Genomic DNA, 20,231 nt, shown 5'->3' with positions numbered 1-20,231 from the left:
TCGTCCAATTTCCGGCATTCTACAACCACAGGCGAGAAACAAACATATGCGACGGAAATTCACTCCTCACGGGGCGCTCGTCGCTGGGATGTGTATCCTGTCGGCTGATCTCGCGGCCGGCTCGGCAGCCCGGGTCTGTGCCCTGCTCCGGCACTTCCGCACATCGCTGCAGAAACCAGGACTGACAGTGTGGGAACGTGACGGCCCGGAACGGGGCCCGTTCCGTTCCTCCCGCCGTCCAGGGGGGGCTGCACCGCGCTGGCGCCGGCCTTCATTGGTTCAGAAGCCGTCTCAAAACAAAGCAGCAAAACTTTTCGAGCAACAGATCGCCCTCGCCGCCATCGCAGCGGAGCCACCCCTTCGTCACTTGCATGTTAACCCGGTCCCGTAGCGGGGGCTAGCGCCCGGCTGCAGAAGGGCATTACAGACCGAGGTGTGAGGGCACTTTTGTCTGGAAAACGGCGTCTGAACCAGTTAACATATCACATGGAGGGGAGAGAGATGACTCTTCAAATTGTTGAAAGAATTTACGGTCCTGTCGCACGGAGAATCAAGCAGAATCAGCTAGGTTGCCCCATAACGGCACGGCGTCTCTGTCGTCGCACACTTCACCAGAGGGTACACAGGAATCTGCGGATGCCCTCTCACATGATTTGTTTATACGATGATTGAGAGCAGACAGCAATCGGTGGAAGCAACCCGACGGGTAAAAGGAGCTTCTAAAACGCTGGCCACCCGGTGGACACCCTGTAGCTATTCATTGTTTCAAACCCTTCAGGCAATGTCATTCGACAAAAAGGCACCACGAAAGAGCGTGACTGCCGCATCCTTCCGCAGTTATCGGGTAGTTCCATAATCTCACAGCCTCGGTTCGGGCCCCGCGTCGTCATGACACTTTGCCTTCTGTAACAGGGACCTCTGTCGGCAACAAGAATCCGAGGGACAAGTGTCGCAAGTAGAAGTAGGTGATTCGTCGGCTACACACTGCTTTTAAAGAGTTCTTAGTGAAGACGCGACCTCAGTACTCGGGATGAGGGACGCCCTGAGAGTGGACTTTAAGCTACAGCTTGTTCACAAGATTGCGGTCAGAGACTCGGAGGACCTGCACAAACGGGTAGGTCGTCGACTGCCTGAATCATTGTCACTCCAGTTGCTTGTTGCTAGTTGTTTTGAGACTACCTTGGCGAAGCCGAGCTGATACCAGGTGGAAATCCAGTCATTTGTTCTAGTCCCAATCAAGAAATGAAGGAAAACGACGCCAGAATCGCTTTTCACTCTCTCTCTCAGCAGGCACTTTGCGTGGTGTGCCTGTGCTTGTTGAAATTTCAGGACGCCTACTCCACCGTGTGCCCTCGGAAGGCACCATCAGCGCCACATCAGTGGCCAGGCGCTATGGTTATGTGAGAAGAAACATGTGTTTCACAAATTTTCCCCCAATAGCAGTGTGTTAGCGCTGGCGCCCATGAGCTTCCAAGTGAGTGGCATATTACCGTAAACAGTTGAGTGTGAGTTAGTTGCCTTCGTGAAAACTGAAACAGCTAGTGCACGTAACTCTTCCCCACCATCCTAACGTGATTATGATGACGCCTACAGTGCCTAGAAATAATATACAACGAGCAAATCGGCAGCAGCTTTCGGCGGCTGCTGACACGGAGAGTTCCTGAAACGTCGGTGGCCCCTAGGGACCAAAATGTACGTACTCTTTTCTTAACAGACCCACCATTCTACTTCTATTCTTCTTCCTAGTTTCTCTCAGTGCAAAGTTATGCTAATGGGGTGCGCTGTAGGACTTCCGAACCCAAGCAGTGGATGCATTTCATCCAGGCCTGATGGATCAGCTGGGCCACTATGAAAAAGCACGTTGAGCACGAGGCGGAAAACCGGCGGGACGGAAAAGTCTATGTGCAGGTAGCGATTATCTGCCAGTGATCCGGCGCACATAATTCGCCAGGCACCGTGTCACTGCTCCGTTTTGTGAGACACCCTCTGGAGTGTCAAACACCTTGTAATCGGCGGACCTGAAGCAACACACCCTGTCCGTATATAAAAACCCCTGAAACAAAAACGTGAACGTAGTGGAGCAATCACGCGCCCTTTCTTCTGGAGATAAAATGGAAAACTGGGGATTCTAGTTGGTTTGACGGGCAAAACACACTCAAAATCTGCCCCTTCAACGAAGCTCGCTCGCTCCCCTGTATAAGGCGGCTCCGGTCAACAGTGAGTCCGTTGCTTTGCAATTTTCGGCCAGACTCATAAAGCACCCGTTGTCATGCAATTTCCCATGCGGTTGAATTTTCGTTCCAAGCTTTCTCAGCAAGTGCTTCCTACGATTGCGAGGCGTCCACGAAGCGTCTTGGTTTACTGTTTTCTTTCCAGTCCAAAGTGTATGGGACCGTCTTCTTCCCGTGCTGTTGCCGGCCGTGTACGCGGTTCGGCGAGGTTGCCCTAATTGTCTCTTGCATGTCCAGGGTGGCGGTGCTGTGCGTGCAACCGTCTCTCGCATTTCTCACCTTTTCCGTGAATCTTGGGGCTGCCAAGTTGCTCGTGAACACCTCGGACAGATTCGAACCATGGCGGCGATTGGCATGCCCCCACACATTTTGGCGTTGTTTCAGGCACGCCCCCCTTTGGACCCGTTTCCGGCCTTCAAGAAAAAGCATACCCGCGGGTACGTAGGCCTGGCAGACTATGTGAACAAGTTTGAGAGTGGGCCGCCGCCTCCCACTGTGCCCTACGAGACTCCCAAACAGCGTCTGCTTCGTCAGAAACGCGCGCGTTTGCTCTCGCATCTCTCGAAGCAGAAAGAGCTCATCAAACAGTACAACCCGAAGGAAGACAAGAAGTTGACGGGCGACCCCTTTAGAACGCTCTTCGTCGGCGGTATCAGCTACGATACAACCGAAAAGAAGCTCAAGCGTGAATTCGAGCAATACGGAAGCATCAAGCGCGTGCGTCTCATCTATGACCGAAATGGGAAGCCGCGGGGATACGGCTTCATCGAGTTTGAGAATGACAGAGACATGAAGGAGGCCTACAAGAATGCAGACGGGAAGAAGATTGATGGCCGCCGTGTCTTGGTCGACGTAGAAAGAGCGCGAACTGTCCCGGGCTGGCTTCCGCGCCGCCTCGGCGGCGGACGCGGCAAGCCTCGTGGTTCCAACACAAAGCCGAAGAAGCCTCCAATGACTGCTGGACATCTCCAGCTCTCGCTGTTGCCTCCTCTGCCCACTCCTCCTGATCCGGCGACTCTCATGGAGAAGAAGCGACGCGACGAAGAACGACGGAGGGAGAGAGAAAGAGAGAGAGAACGCGGGCGTAGCAGGAGCCGAGAAAGAAAGGACCGGAAGAGGTAGGCCAAGAGAGTCTAAGAGGTCCCTTCCGACCCGGACAATCCGCCTCATGAGGATGTGTGTCATGGTGTGCAGTTGGATGTTTTACAATTCTCCTTCATGGCCATAAATCACGCTTCCTGTGGGCGTCATGTCTGTTTGTCGCAAGACGCATGCGTCGTCTGAGTCTTGGAGTCCACCTGCTTTGTAGCTGACTGTTGCCGTTGCTTTTACAGGAGTCCAGGGCGCGACCGAAGCCGGAGTCGAGAGCGAAGGCGATGAATACACTTTTCCGGACTACGGCCTGGTCTCCGAGACCTCTTGTGGCTTTGCACCTGATTCGAGCTTGAGGTCAAGAACGGAGCACATGCCTCCCAACTCCTTCGGGAAGCGAGCCGACATGTAGATGCGTTTCTGTGTCACGAAGGAAGCAGGTGGAAAAGTTACCCCGACAGGACTCGCAGAAGTGGAAGGGTCGTTCGGGTTCCGTGTTCAGGCCGCAGTTTATATCGTTGGATTTGTCTTTGTCACGGTTGGTCGGGACCGTGCGACTCGCGACAGTGCGTGCGTCAAGTGGGTGAAATGCCTATTCTTCTAGGAGTAATGAACAGATTTCACTGTAGGACAAGTGGCGCCATATCCTTGTACAGCGCGCTTGCACTTTTTTAAAGCACGGATGAAAAAGACTGCTGAAGCACGGCTTGCCTTTCCTCTTTACGTTTCGTTGCCTCATCTCACGTTTCTGTTCGTTTTGTCTTCCGAATTGCAATGCACTCTGTCTTTAAAAAGTCTTGCACAACACTCTTGCTCGACTTTTTCCGCTGCCCACTGCCAAGATATTCCCGCCGCGTCCCACCGAGCGGCAGAGCAACTCTAGGCACAGAATTCTTGCCTGCTGGTCTGGTCAGTTCTCCTCGGGTGGATTCTCGTAACCTACAAAATATAGCCCCGTCAGCAAACAAAGCGACTATTGGTAGATGGAGAGTGCAATCAGAAACAAGCCACACAGTTGCCAACTTAGAACTATCGAGGAGACACTGTCACGCTGTGCCCGCCTTTGAGGAACATAGATGTGTCCAGCGCTCGAGGATAGAGCAGCCAGCTTGGATCCTCTAAGTAGAAGCCTTTAACTGGAACACACTATGGATTAGCGGAACCGTGTCCTCCTTGCCCTTCAGAGGTTGTTATGAGGAAGCGGAGTTGTTCGTCTTGTGGAAGAGCCACACCAGCGTTCTGCTGATTCGCTGAGAGATACAGAACAGCTACCGTCGAAGACGCCATAGTTATCCTTCTGGCAGTAGCTGTGTCCCAGCAATAGTCATTGTTTCCCATCCGGAGCTCTTCTTTCACGAGAACTCAGCAGACAGAAACCATTAGTTCCGTGGCACTCTGGCTGAAAATCGTTCAGAAAAGCGGGACGAAACTGCGGATGCCATTTTCTGTGTAGTACTAATCTGGACAGCAATTCGGTAGCAGATCACAGCACATCTGTTACTGTTGTTGTCCTACGAAGTGTTACGCTCCACTGTTGATATCCTGCGCCATGGATGTCAAAATCCTTGTCGCCTGCCAAAGAGCCGTTTGTCGTCAACAAGTAGGACTATATAAACTCGAGACATGGGTCCCCGCCATCCCACCTGTGTCTGAAAAGGCAGTTTCTTTCAGTTTGTTGTTAAGCCGTATCTGTATCCCTTAGCCGGTGGAACAGGCAACTTACTGCGTCGTTTTCAGGTTTACTCATCTGAGCGCGGAAATCTAATCCAGTGCTTTAGCAGAAAGTTCTTCTCGATTGCGAGTAACTGCATTGGTTTGCTTTGTATATCTGGGGCCACATCTCCAAAATCTGGCAGGAGGTGAAGACAAGCGCTTTTGCTCGCTTTCTCTGTGTAGCATATGATAGACGTCTTTGTGGTGGTGAGATCAGTGACTGTTTCATCTTGATTGAATAGGTTGAGATCCCGCCTGAGACATTTCGTGGTTTATGCCGGTGAAAAAAGTTGAGTATTCTGCGCTAGTTTTAGGAGAGCGTTTCATACAACTCGGCACGAAACACCGGATTTTGCAGAAAGAAGGGGCCCTGTGTGTAACTGCCATCAAAAAACTGTGCATGTTGAAAACGCGCGTGCGTGAGGCAGTCTCAAGCCGCACAGGTGCGGAGCCCACGAGGAACGCCATTCGTGCTGGTTGGAAAAAGAGGGGACTCTCAACTGGACGTCACAAATGGGCTGCACAACAAGTTGAACAATTTTCTATGTATCGTCCGTCAAATGCGGCACTCCGCGTAACCTCCTGTTTCCTCCCATGCGACGACCTATCTCAAGCAACCGGAAGCAGGAATCAAAGAAACGAGCACACGGTAGGCTTGTAGAGCAAAGCCGCTCGGTGTACCAGAAGTTCAGAGCGTATACAAGACAGGAATCCCAGCAGAAAACGCGCGTTTATTCACCGGCCGCATGTGCCTCACAATCGACGCCACATGCCCACTGTGACTTCCCTCCCAAGCACGTTAGCGCTTAGGTCTTCTGCGACGTCTTTCTGCCTTTCTTATTCTTACGTCGGGGTTCCCTCCATTCCTCGTCTTTCTCAGCGTCGTCGAGCTCGTTGATCCTCTGCGTTTTTTTCCACGCGTCCACGGCGTCGGCAGGAAGCGCTACATCGATTTCGTACGGTCCTGCAGGCTGTTCGTTGATGACCCTGTCTCGGAGGAATGGCGGACAGGACGCCACGACTTCTGCATGGAAACTCGAGCTCTTCGGAATCCAGTTTTCCTCCGGTATGTCCAGAAGTCTCGCGGCTTTCAGCCCCTCCAAAGACCCAGTCTGCCAAGGTGAAAAACGGACCAGGGCGTCAGTAGAGTGGCGGCAGCGCGGGAAGAGCCGCATCGGGTTCGACGTAGCGGAGAAAGGAGAGAAACTCGGAGTGGCGGTGAGTCGAGGATCAGATGCCAAAGCCGCGGTAGAAGAGTCAGACGGACAAAAGCGACCCGCCGAAGGAAGAGGGTCGGGAAGAAACGCATTTTGTTGCGCAGACTGCCTCCGGTGCTTGTCCAGGAGATCGAGGTGAATTTGACGATCGACGGCGTTGACATGTTGGACGAAATCTCGAGGCGTAAGCGCGAGGAGATTCAGCCCGTACGCAGACGACCAGAACTGGGTCGACACCTTGATGCTCGTCACGCTTCGTGCGCTCCCCCACTTCCCGCTTTTCTTCTCTCGCGCGTCTCTGCCTCTCTCTTTCGCGTCGTCCGGCTCCTCGCCCGCGTCTCCCCGGAACGCGTCGCCTGCCTCCACCTTTTTGTGGAAGTGGTAAGCCATGAGGAGGAAAAGCGGAACGTCGAAATGGCCCCACAAACTCCAGGTGAGAATCGTCGACGCCGCCAGCGGGATGAGCGAGTGGCGCTCCAGGTCCCGTACCAGCGTAGACAGAATTGCCTTCCGGAAAGGTCCGGGCCAAATGCCCATCTTCACCAAGTCGTGGAAGGCGAGAACGGCGACGTTCGACGGGACGGCCGTCGCGAAGCGCTGCAGCGCGGGCAGGAGCGATGCCAAAAGTGGAAGCGAACGAACAAAGTTCCTGCTGATGCTGTGCAGAAGGTAGAACAGACTCTGCGGCCGGTGTGTCCGCGCCAACAGGTCGACAGAAGTCTGCATGATCTTGTTGTTCCGCTCTGTTGAGGACACCGCCGTATGCCGCGACTCGAAGTCTGCAAGAAACGCACAAGAAAACACATACACGAACCGGCTCGTCTACGCTCCAAGACGTGTACTGAGTCCCCCTCTAGACTCCCTTTCCACTCCCACAAGCACTACCTAAGAACTTGTGAGGTTCGCATACAGAGGGTTTCTTGGTATCGAGGCAAGCTCTAAGGGAACATCCCGTCTTCTACAGTCCAGTGTCTCTCTCGAGTCCTTCTTCTGTGGCTAATTCGTTTCCCCTTTCGTTGCCTGAGAACTCGAAGGTTCGCACGCAGCGCGTATGTATGTACTTATGTATGTATGTACGTATGTATGTATGTATGTATTCCTGTAGGCGTTTTTTTAAGGTTCCGATGCAGCGCGTATGTATGAATGTATTCCGGTAGTCTTCTTTAAGGGGACGACGCACTGGACAATGCAAGCCGCAAAACAAGGAACCGACATCGGCAATCTAACAAGACAGTTGTCCATGCCTTGCATGTTTCGTCTGCTCGGCAACGAGGTGAAAGATCGAGTGCCGTCTTGAGTCGATTTGAATCCGCCTGAATCCACCGAAGCACTTACTGCATCCCCCAGGGGCGTTAGCACCAGCTTGTCTCTCTTGGTAGAGCGTTTCCTCCAAAGATGCGGCAGGCGTCGCCGAAGGCGGTAGCGTCGCCACACCTCCTGTCCCATTCGCCTGTCCACCATCGGGCATCGCTTTCTTTTTCCGATCTCCTTCAGTGAAGAGGAGACCCTTGATGCAAGCTTCAGTTAGTGTGTCGTCGCGGAACTCGAGTCTCGAGAAGCCGATCAGCAGCTGCATCATCGAGTCGACTGTGGCGTGGCGGAGGACCCCGGAGCTCGCCAAGTGGCGCGCGAGTGCGTGAGCGAACGCGGGGTCGCTGTAGCCAAGACAGCCAAGATTGTACATGGTTTCGCACGCGAGAGGCGTGGAAAGGAGACCCAAGTTGGGCCGCAGGGCGTCGCAGAGAGCGCGGAGCAAATCGTGTTCGTACCGGCGCGTTGCCTTCAAGGCGCCGACTGCATGCGCCAGCGTCGTAGCTCCTCGCCGAGATAGCGAGAACGAATGTGCAGGAGCCGCAGCGAACAGAGACGACAGCGGCGCGACTCGAGGGGTCGCAGGGGCGACAGCCGCAGAAGGACGCGAGGCCGGAGGTGGAAAGAGAAACTGCGGAACCTCGTGGTCCACCAGGTGCGTGAGGACGCGGTAGACGATGGACGAGAGGTCAATGTCTTGCGTCCGGTAGAAGATGCTTTCCAGGCGCAGGTACCAGAGGAGACTGCTGAAGCCAAAGGGCGGAGAAAACGGCGGTTCGCTGAATTCGCTCCGCTCCAACTCTGCTCGTTCGAGCTGCAACTCGGCGCAAGCCACCGAAGTCACTGACGTATCCTGCTCTCCCTGAAGTGACGGCGTGATGGCCTCTGCTGTCTCCTCTTTTTCCCCCTCTGTCGATCCACCGTCCTGACTCCTAACTCCGGGTCCTGCATCTGGCTTCTCGTAGTACCACCCGCCTCCAACACTCCTCCGTTGTTCCTCCAGAGCGTTCTTCTTCGTGATCACCTGCCACGGCGTTCGTCGCGTTCCCGCGGCCAGTGCGTTCGAGCTCCGGTCAGCCACCGCCGCAAGACTGTCCATCTCACCTTGAACTTCCTCGGCGACGTTCCCCCAGTGCATCCCCGTGGCTCGTTTGACCACTGCCGTGTCGCGAATTCGCGCAAATGCGCGGTGCTTTGCATTTCGCTCCGTTTCGCTCATGAACTGGGAAGCGAACTGGGTGGCCAAAGTTCGCTGCGTTTTCTGCGCTGCGTCTCCAGTTCCCTCCGGGGCTCTGTCCGAACCCCCAGGCTCCAACAGGAGAGCCCGTGCGAGCAGCGGCGCCGCCTCAGCGACTTCCCGCTTGAGAAGAAGAAAAAGTTCGTCGACCATGTCCGCTGCTGCGATTTCCTGCGGCTCGAAAGCGGCGCTCAGAATCTCCTGCGCCCGACAGTTTCCGGCCTCTGTTCCCTTTACGCCTCCAGACGAGGCAGAGGGAGAAGCAGCGAGGGGAGAGTCGTGACGCGCCGCCAGAATCTGCAGCCAGACGTTCTTCGGCAACTTCCACCGGTTGTTCCGCTTCTCTATGTTTTCTGCTTGTCTCGCGCGCTCACTCGCCTCGGCGTCCGACCCCACAGGACCCCTGCCGCCCTCAAACACACTCGGATGCACGCGTTTTGAGTCGACTTGCTGGTCCAGGCTGTCTCCTGTGGCGCGCGCGTTTCCGTGGATGTTTGTGGCGCGGGGCGGTGCAGGTGTGGCGGGCCGCGGGGCTGGAAAGGCGCGAATGTCGTACACGAGGGAAAGAAGCGAAAACGTGAGATGCGCAGCTACGTCGAAGTATCCGGCCTGTCCAAGGTGGCGCACGGCATAACCAAAGAAGTCCCAGAGTCGCGCGTCGGAGACAATGAGATGTCCTGACGACGAGACGCGAAACGTGGACGTCACCTGGTTGAAGATGTCCTCTTTCTTCAGCTTCTTCCGCCTCTCGCCTTCGCCGCGGCCATGTCTCTCTCTCTTTTCACCGGTCCTCGCCGTCGCCTCATCTGCTTGTCGGACTGTGGCGCAGAGACAGTTGTGAACGAAGAAGAACGCAAACTGGTCAAGGCACCACAGTCGCTGCTCAACCGGCAGCGACGGCAGCTGAGTAAAGACAACAAAGGCGGGGCCGAAGGCATCCACGTCTGCCTGCGTAACCACAAACGCGCCTGTCTCTGGCTCCTGCGGGGGTGCTTCCTCTGTCGGTGTTTGGGAGTCAAACGAGAACCGGGCCAGCTCTGTGGGTTCCGCGGCTCCCTGCCGGTCTCGCGCTCTGCAGGGCTTGCGCTCGGCGTCTGAAGAGGGACTTTTGGCTAGGAAGGCTGGCGGGAGGTCCAGAGGATATGGCACCGCGGCGGCGAGGGGAGTGAACGAGAGGGCGAGACGAAGCGTGCGAAGCTGGAGAGCAGGGTCTCCTGCACACCCCGCTTTCAGCCCAGAAATGAAGAGTCGAATCGCATGGCTGCGCCACCAAACGCGCAGCTTCTCTTCGTTCTCAGCAGAAGGAAAACGATCCCGGTTCGCCTCCAACTCATGCACTTCCTGCAGCAACCCACCGATCCACGGAATGCCTTCCAGATGCTTCAGCAGAGCCGCGCCGCTCAACTCGTGCCTCCCGTACAACGGAGAAGAAAGAGCACACGAAGGCGAACGGACAGCGGAAGAGGCAGACAGGGAAGAACAAATCGAAGAAGAGGGAGAGGAAGAGAGAGTAGAAGAGGGTGGAGGTGGAGGTAAGACTGCAGAACCAGAATCCGAGACAGAAACGAGGCTTAGAGGATCTCGACGAGTACAACTGTCGTCGTCACGACCTTTCCTGGAAAAAACGTTGGGTCTCCCGTTCCCTTCGTTAAAGGCATCGAAAAGGTTTTCGCCTTCCGAGGAGACCGAAGAGCCCGGAGGAGCGGAGTAGAAGGCAGAAGAGAGAAATACAGGGGCAACATGGGCGTCAGCCAACAGCGTCTGATCTTCTTCTGGAGAACTTTCAGTTAAGGGCGTCTCCTCTCCTCTCTGGAGAGCGATCTGCGTATAGTCACGCGGACTGCAACCCCCCACCCACACTCGTGTATCCGAAGCAGAAGGCAGAAGCGGCGAAGAAGAAAGAGATGAGGCGACTCGAGGTCCGCGGTACGCCAGACGAGGAACGCACGGCCAGGAAGAGTCAGTGGCAGCAAAGCGAGACGGCCGAGACAGAGAAGCGCGAGAAGACGAGGCGGAAGAGAGAGAACCGATGCCAAAAGGCGAAGAGGAGAACTGCCGACTCAAAATGAAAGTTCGCCCTCGTCTTCCAGAAGAGTATGGAAAAGAAAAAACACTTGTTTCGTTAAACAAACAGCTCCATCTCTCTCGCGGCTCGTCGCCGCCGCAATACACCCTGGAGCTTGCTCTGCCCTGGAAACCGGAACTCCAGGGCGGTCGGCACCCGCCTTCACCTTTCGTCTCCGTCCGACGGGCGCCAACACTCGCCTGTTCTTTGTCTCGTTTCTCTGGCCTCCATCCCTCGTCGAGTCGTTCTTCCCAGACTTCTCTCGCCTTGCTTCCTTCCTCTCCACAGTTAGTCACTTTCCTCCCTTTGGGAGCTGCTCTCTGTCTCCGATCTCCCCCGAGCTCGCTCTCTCGCGCTTCGCTGAAAGGCGACTCCCCGGCGGCACTGTGTGGCGGCCTTTCCACCGCGAGAGAGAAGAGCTCTGCTGCGTCTCTCGCCTCTTCTCTCGCCTCCTGTCTCCTGTTTCCGAGCCTGGTGGGGCGACTTCTCCGGAATCGCCTCATGCAGCGAGGGATCGGACCCGCGAGGCAGCCGCCTTCAGAGGAAGAGAGGGCAGAGATACGTCGCGTCGCTTGCATTTTAGAGAGCACTTAAAAACCGAGAAATTTCGGAAAAAAAAAATCAGCCTTCCACCCTCCGCGCTCGACTTTGGAGCGCTCCCTCTTGCACCGCGGACTTTCTACTTTCCTTTTCCTTCCCCGCCTGACTGGTAGTTTTCGTATTACGTGTGTACATAGCTGCTGAAGAGAGAAGTCAGTAGCCAGTCCTTGCCTCACTCAGCACAGCCGCCATCCCCTTGCTCCTGCGCCAAGCGCCAGATGTTTCTGCAGGACTCGTTCGACGCTAGACGGAGAAAAAAATGGGGAAAACGAACAGCACAGGCAAAGTGGCGGAGCGTGACACACACCCGGGGTTTTTGCGCTGCTTCTCGAGCCTGTCGATCGACGAGACTGCACTGACGATGCGTGGAGCGAAGGAAGAAGGACCAGAGCACAGCAGAAGTGGAGACGAATAACGGAAACAACGAAGGAAGAGAAGACAAGGAAGTTTTCCCTGCATCGAACTCCCGGAACAACCCCAGGTGTGGACAGCTTGGGGGGCGGTGGCTGCGACAACGACGGGCAGGGGAAGATGGCAGGACAGCGCAGAAATGACACAGATTTGAGGAAGATGAGAAAAACAAAGGCCTCGAAAGACGATCCGAGTAAGCAGAGAGTGCTGCGACAAATCAATGCATTTCCCCTCAAATGTGAGGCGGAGGAAACGAGGGACCCCGGCGGACGGATTTTGAGCGTACACTGTGGACGGTGGCCGGAATCCTTGATAAAACGCGCGAGAAGAAAGGCGAAAGTGTCTGTTGTTTGAGAACAAAAGATCTCCCCGGCTTGACCCCCGGGGAGAGAAACAGCGGGACCGCGACGGTCTCCTCTACGCCCTCTCAAAGAGCATCGAGGTCACGCATGTCGTTTCTTCCTTCGGGGCATTCCCCAAGAGAGAAACCTGCCCACGCATATGACAAGAGAAAATATCCCTTCCGTTTCGCCATCGGGGAGTTAACTGTCCAATGAGAAAGAGGTTTTCCACTGCATGCAAAGAGCGCCTCTACAACAGAGCCAATCCTTCACGACAGAAATGGCCAACCCCTCCCCCAGCAGAGGATTGGCGGCGCCCTCGACTCACGAGGGGCCATGTAGCCAGCTGTTTCCCCATGCAACGGAGAAAGCTGTTTCCGAAGAATGCTCTTCCTTTCCAGATGACCACAATTGTGCGAGCGCCTGTCCTCCCAATCCCTCTTCGTCCTTCTTCTCGCGGTGTTGTGGAGTACCTTCGCTCTTTGCTTCTTTCTGTCTGCGTGTGTTGATGCGGAAGCCGAGTCAGTCCGCTAGGCGTGTGCCTGCGAGTCCTCGTACACATGTTAGTGTGAGAGGCTTAGGGGAGACGAGAAAGGTAAAAATAAAGTCTTTGGTCAGAAGAGAAAGGGTAAAGGTCATTCTCTCCGGCGTGTCTCCTCCAGGTTTCCTTTTCGTCGAAAAGGCACTCCAGAAATACGCGCCCACAGCCTGCAGCTCGTGGACAATCGAGAGGAGTGTCGGCGCCGCCTAGACACAGCGGCCAACGCGCGGTGAGGAGACAAGGGAAAACAGATCCGAGTTGCAAACGACGCATCGAGAGAGAAAGAGAGACTCTGTGCGAGCGACGTTGAGAGCAAACACAAAGAAAACCTACATTACGCGGGCAGACTTGTCGGTCAAACCCACCGCGAGGACAGCTTGCTCGCGTGCGCGGTGGACTTGCGTTCAAGGTGGCAGAACATCGGTGAAGACAGATCTGTTCTCTCTACTTAGAAACGGATTGGAAGCGCGGTTCCATTTCCGGTCTCATTCGTCTCATCTAAGGGCTTTCAAAGGGGGCGGCACTTCCTTTCTTCCTTTCAGTTGAGACATGCTGCCCGCTGTGACCTTTGACTCAACTCTGGACGGAAGTCGCTCAGGTGCCGGTCCCATCGTCCTGGAAAAGGCCGCTCTGAGACTGGCTTTTTGCAGACATTTTCTGAGATTGTAGACCCTACCAGTTCGACTCCTGCTTAGATTTTGAGGGACGTCGTTCACTGTGTCCAAGTGCTCTTGTGCTTGCATTCGTGCCGGCTTGTCCAACGGCCGCCTCCCGTCGCAGGTCCCTTTTTTCAGTCATTTATTAACGGATTTCCCCGCCATTCTTCCGCCATTTATCCTGGCTCTCCGCTTCTCGTTCACCGCGGCTCCAAGTGAGAGGCGCGACCTCCATAGCGCTCTTCAGACGGTGGCTAGAAAGCACAGTGCGTCGGAAAGGGCCTTACGTTGCGGTGACGACAGGAGACTTCGAAAACGGGAGGCAGGAGACGGGAAGGCGAGGAACAGACCGGACAACGGAACTCCACTGAACGTTCTAAGGCAACGACCAGGGTCGGAGTTACGCATGTGCGACATCCCAACAACGTGACTGCGCATCGGGCACTTTGTAGGCTTCAGGGGCGCAGAAGGCGAGGACAGAGAAACCGGGGACGCGAGAGCGAAACACCGTGCAGAAAAGGAAAAGAGACACGTACGAAGACATAAGAGAGCAAGAGGAGAGCGCGGAAATGTGGAAGTTTCTCAGCCGGAGAATGCAGAAAGGACGGGTAGACACGAGAGACACAAATGAACGTACCTGTCTAGCGCAGGTTCCGTCTACTGAATTCTGTCGATATGCGTGATAACAGGACTCGATGGATTCAAGAGAAAGGGAAGGCGACTCGATGAGAAGAACGGCGAAGAGGAACGCGGGAAAAGGGTCGTCTGAAGTGACACAAGTCGCAGAGATAGGGGAAGGCATGCAGCAGAAAAGAGTTTGAGAACCAACTGAAGAGCAGGGGATGTGGAACGAAACGAGATGGAAAGAAAAGCCCACCCGAGTCTAGGAAAGTGGAAAGACAGGGAGCGGCGAAACAGGACTTTCTTGTTTAAATGAGAAACGAGAAGTGAAAAAATGACGCAGAACCCTCACGGATGTTCGTCTGGATGGTGTTCATGTGAAGCTGAGTAATCTCAAGACGCATCTAGATAAAATGCTTGTTCCAAACCAAGGAACGTGTAAAGACGTCTAATGCTTGAAAGCATGCGCGTAAATCTCGTTCGTCATCCGCTTCCTCCTCTGGCGAGAGTGCCCAAGATGCAAGGGGCGTTATAAACCATGTAAGCATTCTTCTGATTTCCGTGAACAGAGTTACAAGAAAAGTATCAAGACGTCTCCAGCTCTCCATGGCGATGCAAAGAGCCCCACGAAACTGCACCTGACTCCTTCAAGAGAAAAAAAGGACGGAAGCGGACAAAGCCACACAACAGATTGCCTACCTCTTTGAAGTGAAATAAGATGAAGACGGCTACTGGTCTTCTCTTTCCTAAGTCGCGAAGACCAAGGGAGAAAGAGGGGAAGGCACTGTCTTCCTGCAACGAAGTTGACAATCGAAGGCTGCGTTTCGATCGGGTTAACTCGCGTCCACAACACGCTCCTTCGGTAGCGAATTCCCCGATCTCCTCTCCATGTTCCTATTCTGCGTCTCCCTTTTCTTCGTCGTCATGTTCTTCAAGTTATTCCACCTATGGCCCTTCCCAAGGTACCCCTTCAGTCTCTCTTTCCACTCCTTTAGTCTCCTTTCTCCCTTCTTGCCCTGGTTCTTCGTACCTCGCAGAACCAGCCGACGCTGTGTCTCCCACCGTCGAGTCGCCTTCTGCAGAGTCTTCGCCGTCTTCTCCCTTGTCTTCCTCGTCAGCCTGTTCCTTCTTTACGTCGTCTGCGGCCGCAAGCGCGCCCTCGGCTCAGGCAGAGCGCTTGAAGACTCAGGCGTCGCCAACAGTGCGCAGAGGAGTGGCGTACAGGACCTTCTCACAGAATTTCTACGCAGGTCAGGGCCAGGCGGACGACATCGTGATTCCATTGCACGTGACAAAGGCGGTGTTTGGGACGAGCCTGCGGAGAAAGAAAGGGTGGGTGACCTGGTACGACAGCAGGACGCATCGCCTGTCTTCAACGTCGATGGGGCAGTGGGTTGCGGAGTCGAGGGCACTCTTTCTTCTCTCCCTGCGTGAGGGTCATCGCGAAGGCGAAGCGCGCCTCGGAGGGGTCATGGGGACTGAACTTCGAGGCAAATGGACGAGCAGCCGTGGCCAATCGCGACCTCAGAGGAAGAAGAACCACCAGTCGACCAGAGCAGAGGGCTGCATAGTCGTCGGAGAACAGGAGAAAGAGAAGTCCGAGGATCGCTGCCCCCGGGAAGGTGAGGCAGTGCCCCGTGAAAGACTCGAGAGAAGGGAAGGCGGCGAACAGCAGGAGAGAGACTGCGCGCGTGCAAGAGCCGGCGAAGGAGAAGCACAGAACAATGAGGAACGAGGTTGGGGTGTGCGCTCGACGGGCCTAGAAGAAACGAGCATGACAGGCGGGAACAGAGAGGGTGGTGAGGGTCGTGGGGGACAAGGAGGAGACCCGGGTGTCATCCTGAGCAAACAGAGCGTTTTGGAAACGGAACTGGCAGACGAGAAATTCAGATCCAGACACGGAAAGGAAGTGAGAGAAGCGCGGGGGACCTCTTCACCCCAGCAGAGAGGCAGGGCTTCCTGTGGATGCAGTTCGGCTGCGCTTTCCAGCACGCCTGTCTCTCCTTGCTTTGCTTCCTCGCCAGTGTGTTTGTCTTGTTTGTCGGCTTCCACCTTCAGCTGCACCTCAGTTAAATCACGTTCTTCGGTTTCTCTTGAGGACGTCAGCAATATGTCGACGTCTCCGAGTTGTCCCGTCACTGGCGGGGGCTCGTCTGCGTGCATGTCTTCGTCTCCTTCGTGCTCGCCTCTCTCCTCCGCGTCTCCTTCGTCTGCGCCTGCCTCAGCGGTGGGATCCTTGTGGTGGAATTCGCGACGCCTGAGCTCCTTCTGTGAGGGCAAGAGACCCCTCCGTCGGACGTTGTACGTCTTTCTTTTTCTGCACGGTTTGTCGCCCCCTGGCGTCGACTCCGACGTGACGGAGAACTGGGGAAACTTGATTGCGGCTTTGCTGGAAAAGTTTCCAGAGAAGGAGTTGCGCGAGAGGCGCGGCGAAGAACCCTTCGTCCTCACCTGGGCCTTCACGTACCGACGCGCTACTTTCAGAGGCATCCGCGCCTGCATGGAGGCTCTGCTGCCTGCAATGACCAACGAACTTGGAGCGCTCCTCCCCTTCTTCGACGCTCTCCACTTGACTGCCGTCGGCCACTCGCTGGGGGGTCTTGTCTGGCGTTTTCTCCTGGACAGAAAACTCAAAGACCTCCCACTCTTTCTCCCCACGCGCCGCCGCGCCTCCCAGAGAAATCACAAACAACCGAACAGAGAAGCGGAGAACGACTCTTCGCCGGAGAAAGGGACCGCAGGCGGGAGCCGCCTCAGCGGGGCGCGTCGCCCGGTCGAAGCCTGGGGGGAAGAACCGGGAGTGGAGAAGAAACGTTCGGGGCTGCGTCTCCTTTTGAAGCGCAGAAGAAAGACCAGCAAGTTTTTTGAGGGGTCAGGAAGAACCGGGGCCGGTGAGAAAGAGAAAGAAGGGGAAAAACAGACTCGCGGGTCTTCGATGTTCCCTTTCTCGCTGTCGCGATTATATTCCTCGCCGTCAAATTCCTTCCTGGACTCTTTGGATTCTCCCTTTCGCGCGTGCTCACTCGCCTCAACTGCTTCCGCAGCTGGCCAGCGCGGTGCTGGGTCTGTTCACCTCTCGAAGGTTGAAGCAGAAAGACACGACTGCCCGTCGGATCCGGAAGTCTCCCCTGGAACGGGAAGCCTGAGAAGGGAGGTGTTGGAGTTGTTCGACAAGATATTGAACAGTCCGAAAGTCTTGTTGGACGTCTTCTGCACTCTCGCGTCACCGCATGTGGGGACCTACAAATCCAAGCCCTTCGTCCGGGCCGTCCCGAAGGCGCTGTCTTTCATGAGTTGCTTGCCGGCGAGCGAAATCGCAAAGGAAATCCTGAACACTGACGAACAGCAGTTGATTCGGTGTCTCGTCGAGCACGAGAAAGCTGAATGCAGCTGGCTGCCGTTCCAGAGTGTCGGGGACAGAAACAGAAACGCCGAGCTAGGCGAGAATGCCCGCGGCGAAGGAGGTCAAGCGGAAAGAAGTGAATGCGAGTCCCGTCGTGAACAGCAGTCCATTCTCCGTGCCTGCGGGAACGACGAAGGCGGTCAACGCGGCAGTGCCGGAGGCGAAGCAGGGCAGGAGCAGAGAGGAAAAGACGCACGCGAAGAAATGTCGAAAAGGACAGTGCTTGCATTGAATACGCGTGACGGAAGTGTACGATCGGAACCTAGATGCTCTTCGCGTGTTGCTCCCTTTTGCCACGCAGGGCGACCTTCTTCTCTTCTTTGTCCCCCTTTTCTCGTCCCGAGACCGAACTCATTTGCTTCGACAGCCTCGCAACCCACCTCTGGGTCCTCCGAGACCGGCGTTTTTCCCCGGCGCCCTTCAACTCAGAAATTTGCGCCTCTTTCCTCGGACCCTGAATCTGACAACTGGACTCCGTTACCAGCCCTTCTATCTTCCTGCGGTGGGAGCAGTACAGCGCTTCTATTGGGGTCGCCTGCAGGGGCCAAGAAAAGTCAAAGGCTTGCAGACACGCCCCGGAAAGCGTTTCAGTCGGTTCTTTTTTACGGTGTCCTCGACACTGATTGGCTAGTAAGCGTCAACAGCGCTCTGGGTACATGCATCGATTTGAAATTGACGGAGGTGGGCCAGGAGGCGTTCCGGCACCCGATGAGGCCTATCGAGTTTTCCCTCGACAAAGACCGGGAAGTGTATCTCGAAGGCCGAACCTGGGGTGCAAACGACAAGAACGAGAAGGCAGACGAAACCGGAGGCAAGGGCAGACACGGCGAAAAGAGCGACTGTCGCTTTCGTGATAAGCCACGGAGGTCCAGCGCGAAGAAAACAGAAAAGGAAATTTCCTTAGCGGCAGAACAAGTGGAAGTGCTGCAGAGCCTCAAACACTTGAGACGGTTTGTGGTCTACATTCCTCAGAACCCCGTTACCACTGCAGCACATGCAACCATAAAATGCTCGCCGAATTACGTCACTCAAGAGACTCAACGAAGCATGAGGAAACAAGCAAACGAGATTCTCCAACACATCACCGCAGGTCTCCTAACCGGGGCAACAACTGCGGTCATAGGACATGGGGATGCAGAACCCGGGGGGAACAAAGCCTAGGTATATTCTCCGATTAACTTGTGCGCGACAGTCACTCCTAGAGAGAAATAGACACTCATATGACAATGCAATGTTTTTCCCAAGGAACGACAAGTCAACTGGAAGCTAGAATGCTAGCAAAATGGCGGAAGAGATGCACTTCGTAGTTCACGCAAATAAGAGCCGCGCGCAAGGGAGACAGCGTGTGGCCTCCCAGCCATTGCTTCTTCCAGCTTCTAATTACACTGCGTATTGATATTTGCTCGTGTACATGAGTCCGAGTTGCCTTGCAAGCCAGGCGGCAGGCATGAACTAGATTCGTTGTCAGAATGTGATGGGATGAGTGAGTGCTTCAAGTCAGTAAACGAAGTGCAGGAACACAGGTCGCCGAGGGAAGGGATGAGAGCGGAAGAAAACGGCCTAGCATTTTTATGGGGGCAAAGAGGGTGGTCTTAGGACGTGCGAGTATTTGGCGCAGAGCGCCTGATGATACGTTATGGTCTTCGCGAGCTAACTGGACAACTGATGTCTTGAGCGACAGCGGGTGGGCAGTAAAGGAGGGAAGGATAGAGGGTGAGGAATTACCCCAGGCTTGCGTTTCAGGGAATGTAGGAGAACCTGCCATGCTCCTTTTTCCAAACAGATTTCGTCCAGTGAGAGGACGTAGTACGAGTTCGACTAGTCTGACAGGGAGAGGCAAACTCAGAATGAAAGCATTCAGTATGAATGTTTTGGTCTGTAAACACTGTGGCATGAAGACGGAGCAAGAATACGTCGAGTTCGCTCACGTGGGAGAAGAGTGGGTCCGAGGAGAAAACGGTTAATGAGCGCTAGAAAGTCAGCGGCCGGTTGACAGGGGTTATGAGAGCGTTGCCTTTTTTTTCAGTTACCCCAATCGTTTCAGAAGACCCCTCTGTTTTTTATTTTCTTTTCCGTGACGCTTCCCCTGATGGTTCTTTGGCACCATTGGATTCCGGATCGTTCGCAAACTTACATCTGTGAAGGAGACAGAGGCTCCGCTGGTTCTCCCTCAGTTAAACACGGAGGCAAGGCGGAAACCGTGATTGCCAACGCATTCGTCCTGTCTCCAAGACTCGCTGTTTTTCTCCCCCGGAAACGTAAAGCTTTTTAGAAAAGCGAGCAGCCGCTTCGGAATTTTTGTGTGTTGCCCTGCTTTTTCCTCGGAAGTGAAACGCCTCTGGGATCCCCGGGAATACGAGCAGAATGAGAAAACAAGAGAATAGAGCCCAACGTGGTCCAGTTAAAGCAGGCGGCCTTTACGTAACCGATTCAGAACAATCTTAATGTCGGCTTCAAGAGAGGCCTAGCTGAAACTTGACAGATACTCGCCAACAACATCTGCAAGGTCAGAAAAGCACTGCAGGTGACCAGAACTAACATTAGGTGTTCTGTGAGCGGCCGTGGCTGTTAGTCACAACCCTCAACACGTCCCGTCTAGCAGCCTGGGTTTGCATTTTTTACTGCAGAACGACCGATTTTCCTCTATTGGTTGCTATTGATGTGGGATCGCCACCACCTTTCTTCGCTTACCAGTCCGGAGTGCAACTGCCTCGGTTTGCAGCACCCGGGTGGTATGGGAGACATGCGGGCTCCAAACAGTGTGGAAGAACCGTGTGATCGGCATTTGACAA

At 55.0% G+C, this 20,231-nt stretch overlaps 3 protein-coding genes across 3 annotated transcripts; 2 read left to right on the top strand and 1 right to left on the bottom strand.

The window, feature by feature from the left end:
* Positions 1-243: 243 nt before the first annotated feature.
* On the top strand, positions 244-4,149 carry TGME49_205180 (RNA recognition motif-containing protein). Its single transcript, XM_002367709.2, has 2 exons — positions 244-3,349; positions 3,566-4,149. Exons 1-2 carry the CDS (start codon positions 2,571-2,573, stop codon positions 3,609-3,611), a joined length of 825 nt encoding a protein of 274 aa, XP_002367750.1. The 5' UTR covers positions 244-2,570; the 3' UTR covers positions 3,612-4,149.
* A 1,163-nt stretch (positions 4,150-5,312) lies between these two features.
* TGME49_205190 (hypothetical protein) lies at positions 5,313-12,409 on the bottom strand. The gene is made up of 2 exons (XM_018779321.1): positions 7,589-12,409; positions 5,313-7,032 (listed from the first exon to the last, which is right to left on the bottom strand). Exons 1-2 carry the CDS (start codon positions 11,442-11,444, stop codon positions 5,843-5,845), a joined length of 5,046 nt encoding a protein of 1,681 aa, XP_018637287.1. The 5' UTR covers positions 11,445-12,409; the 3' UTR covers positions 5,313-5,842.
* A 212-nt stretch (positions 12,410-12,621) lies between these two features.
* Positions 12,622-19,704, top strand: TGME49_205200 (hypothetical protein). The gene has a single exon (XM_002367711.2). The coding sequence runs from the start codon at positions 14,755-14,757 to the stop codon at positions 18,598-18,600; it is 3,846 nt and encodes a 1,281-aa protein (XP_002367752.1). The 5' UTR covers positions 12,622-14,754; the 3' UTR covers positions 18,601-19,704.
* Positions 19,705-20,231: the final 527 nt, after the last annotated feature.

The sequence above is a fragment of the Toxoplasma gondii genome, chromosome VIIa, assembly GCF_000006565.2.
Source record: "Toxoplasma gondii ME49 chromosome VIIa, whole genome shotgun sequence".
Classification (NCBI taxonomy): Eukaryota; Apicomplexa; class Conoidasida; order Eucoccidiorida; family Sarcocystidae; genus Toxoplasma; species Toxoplasma gondii.
This window is presented reverse-complemented; position numbering and strand designations above follow the sequence as displayed.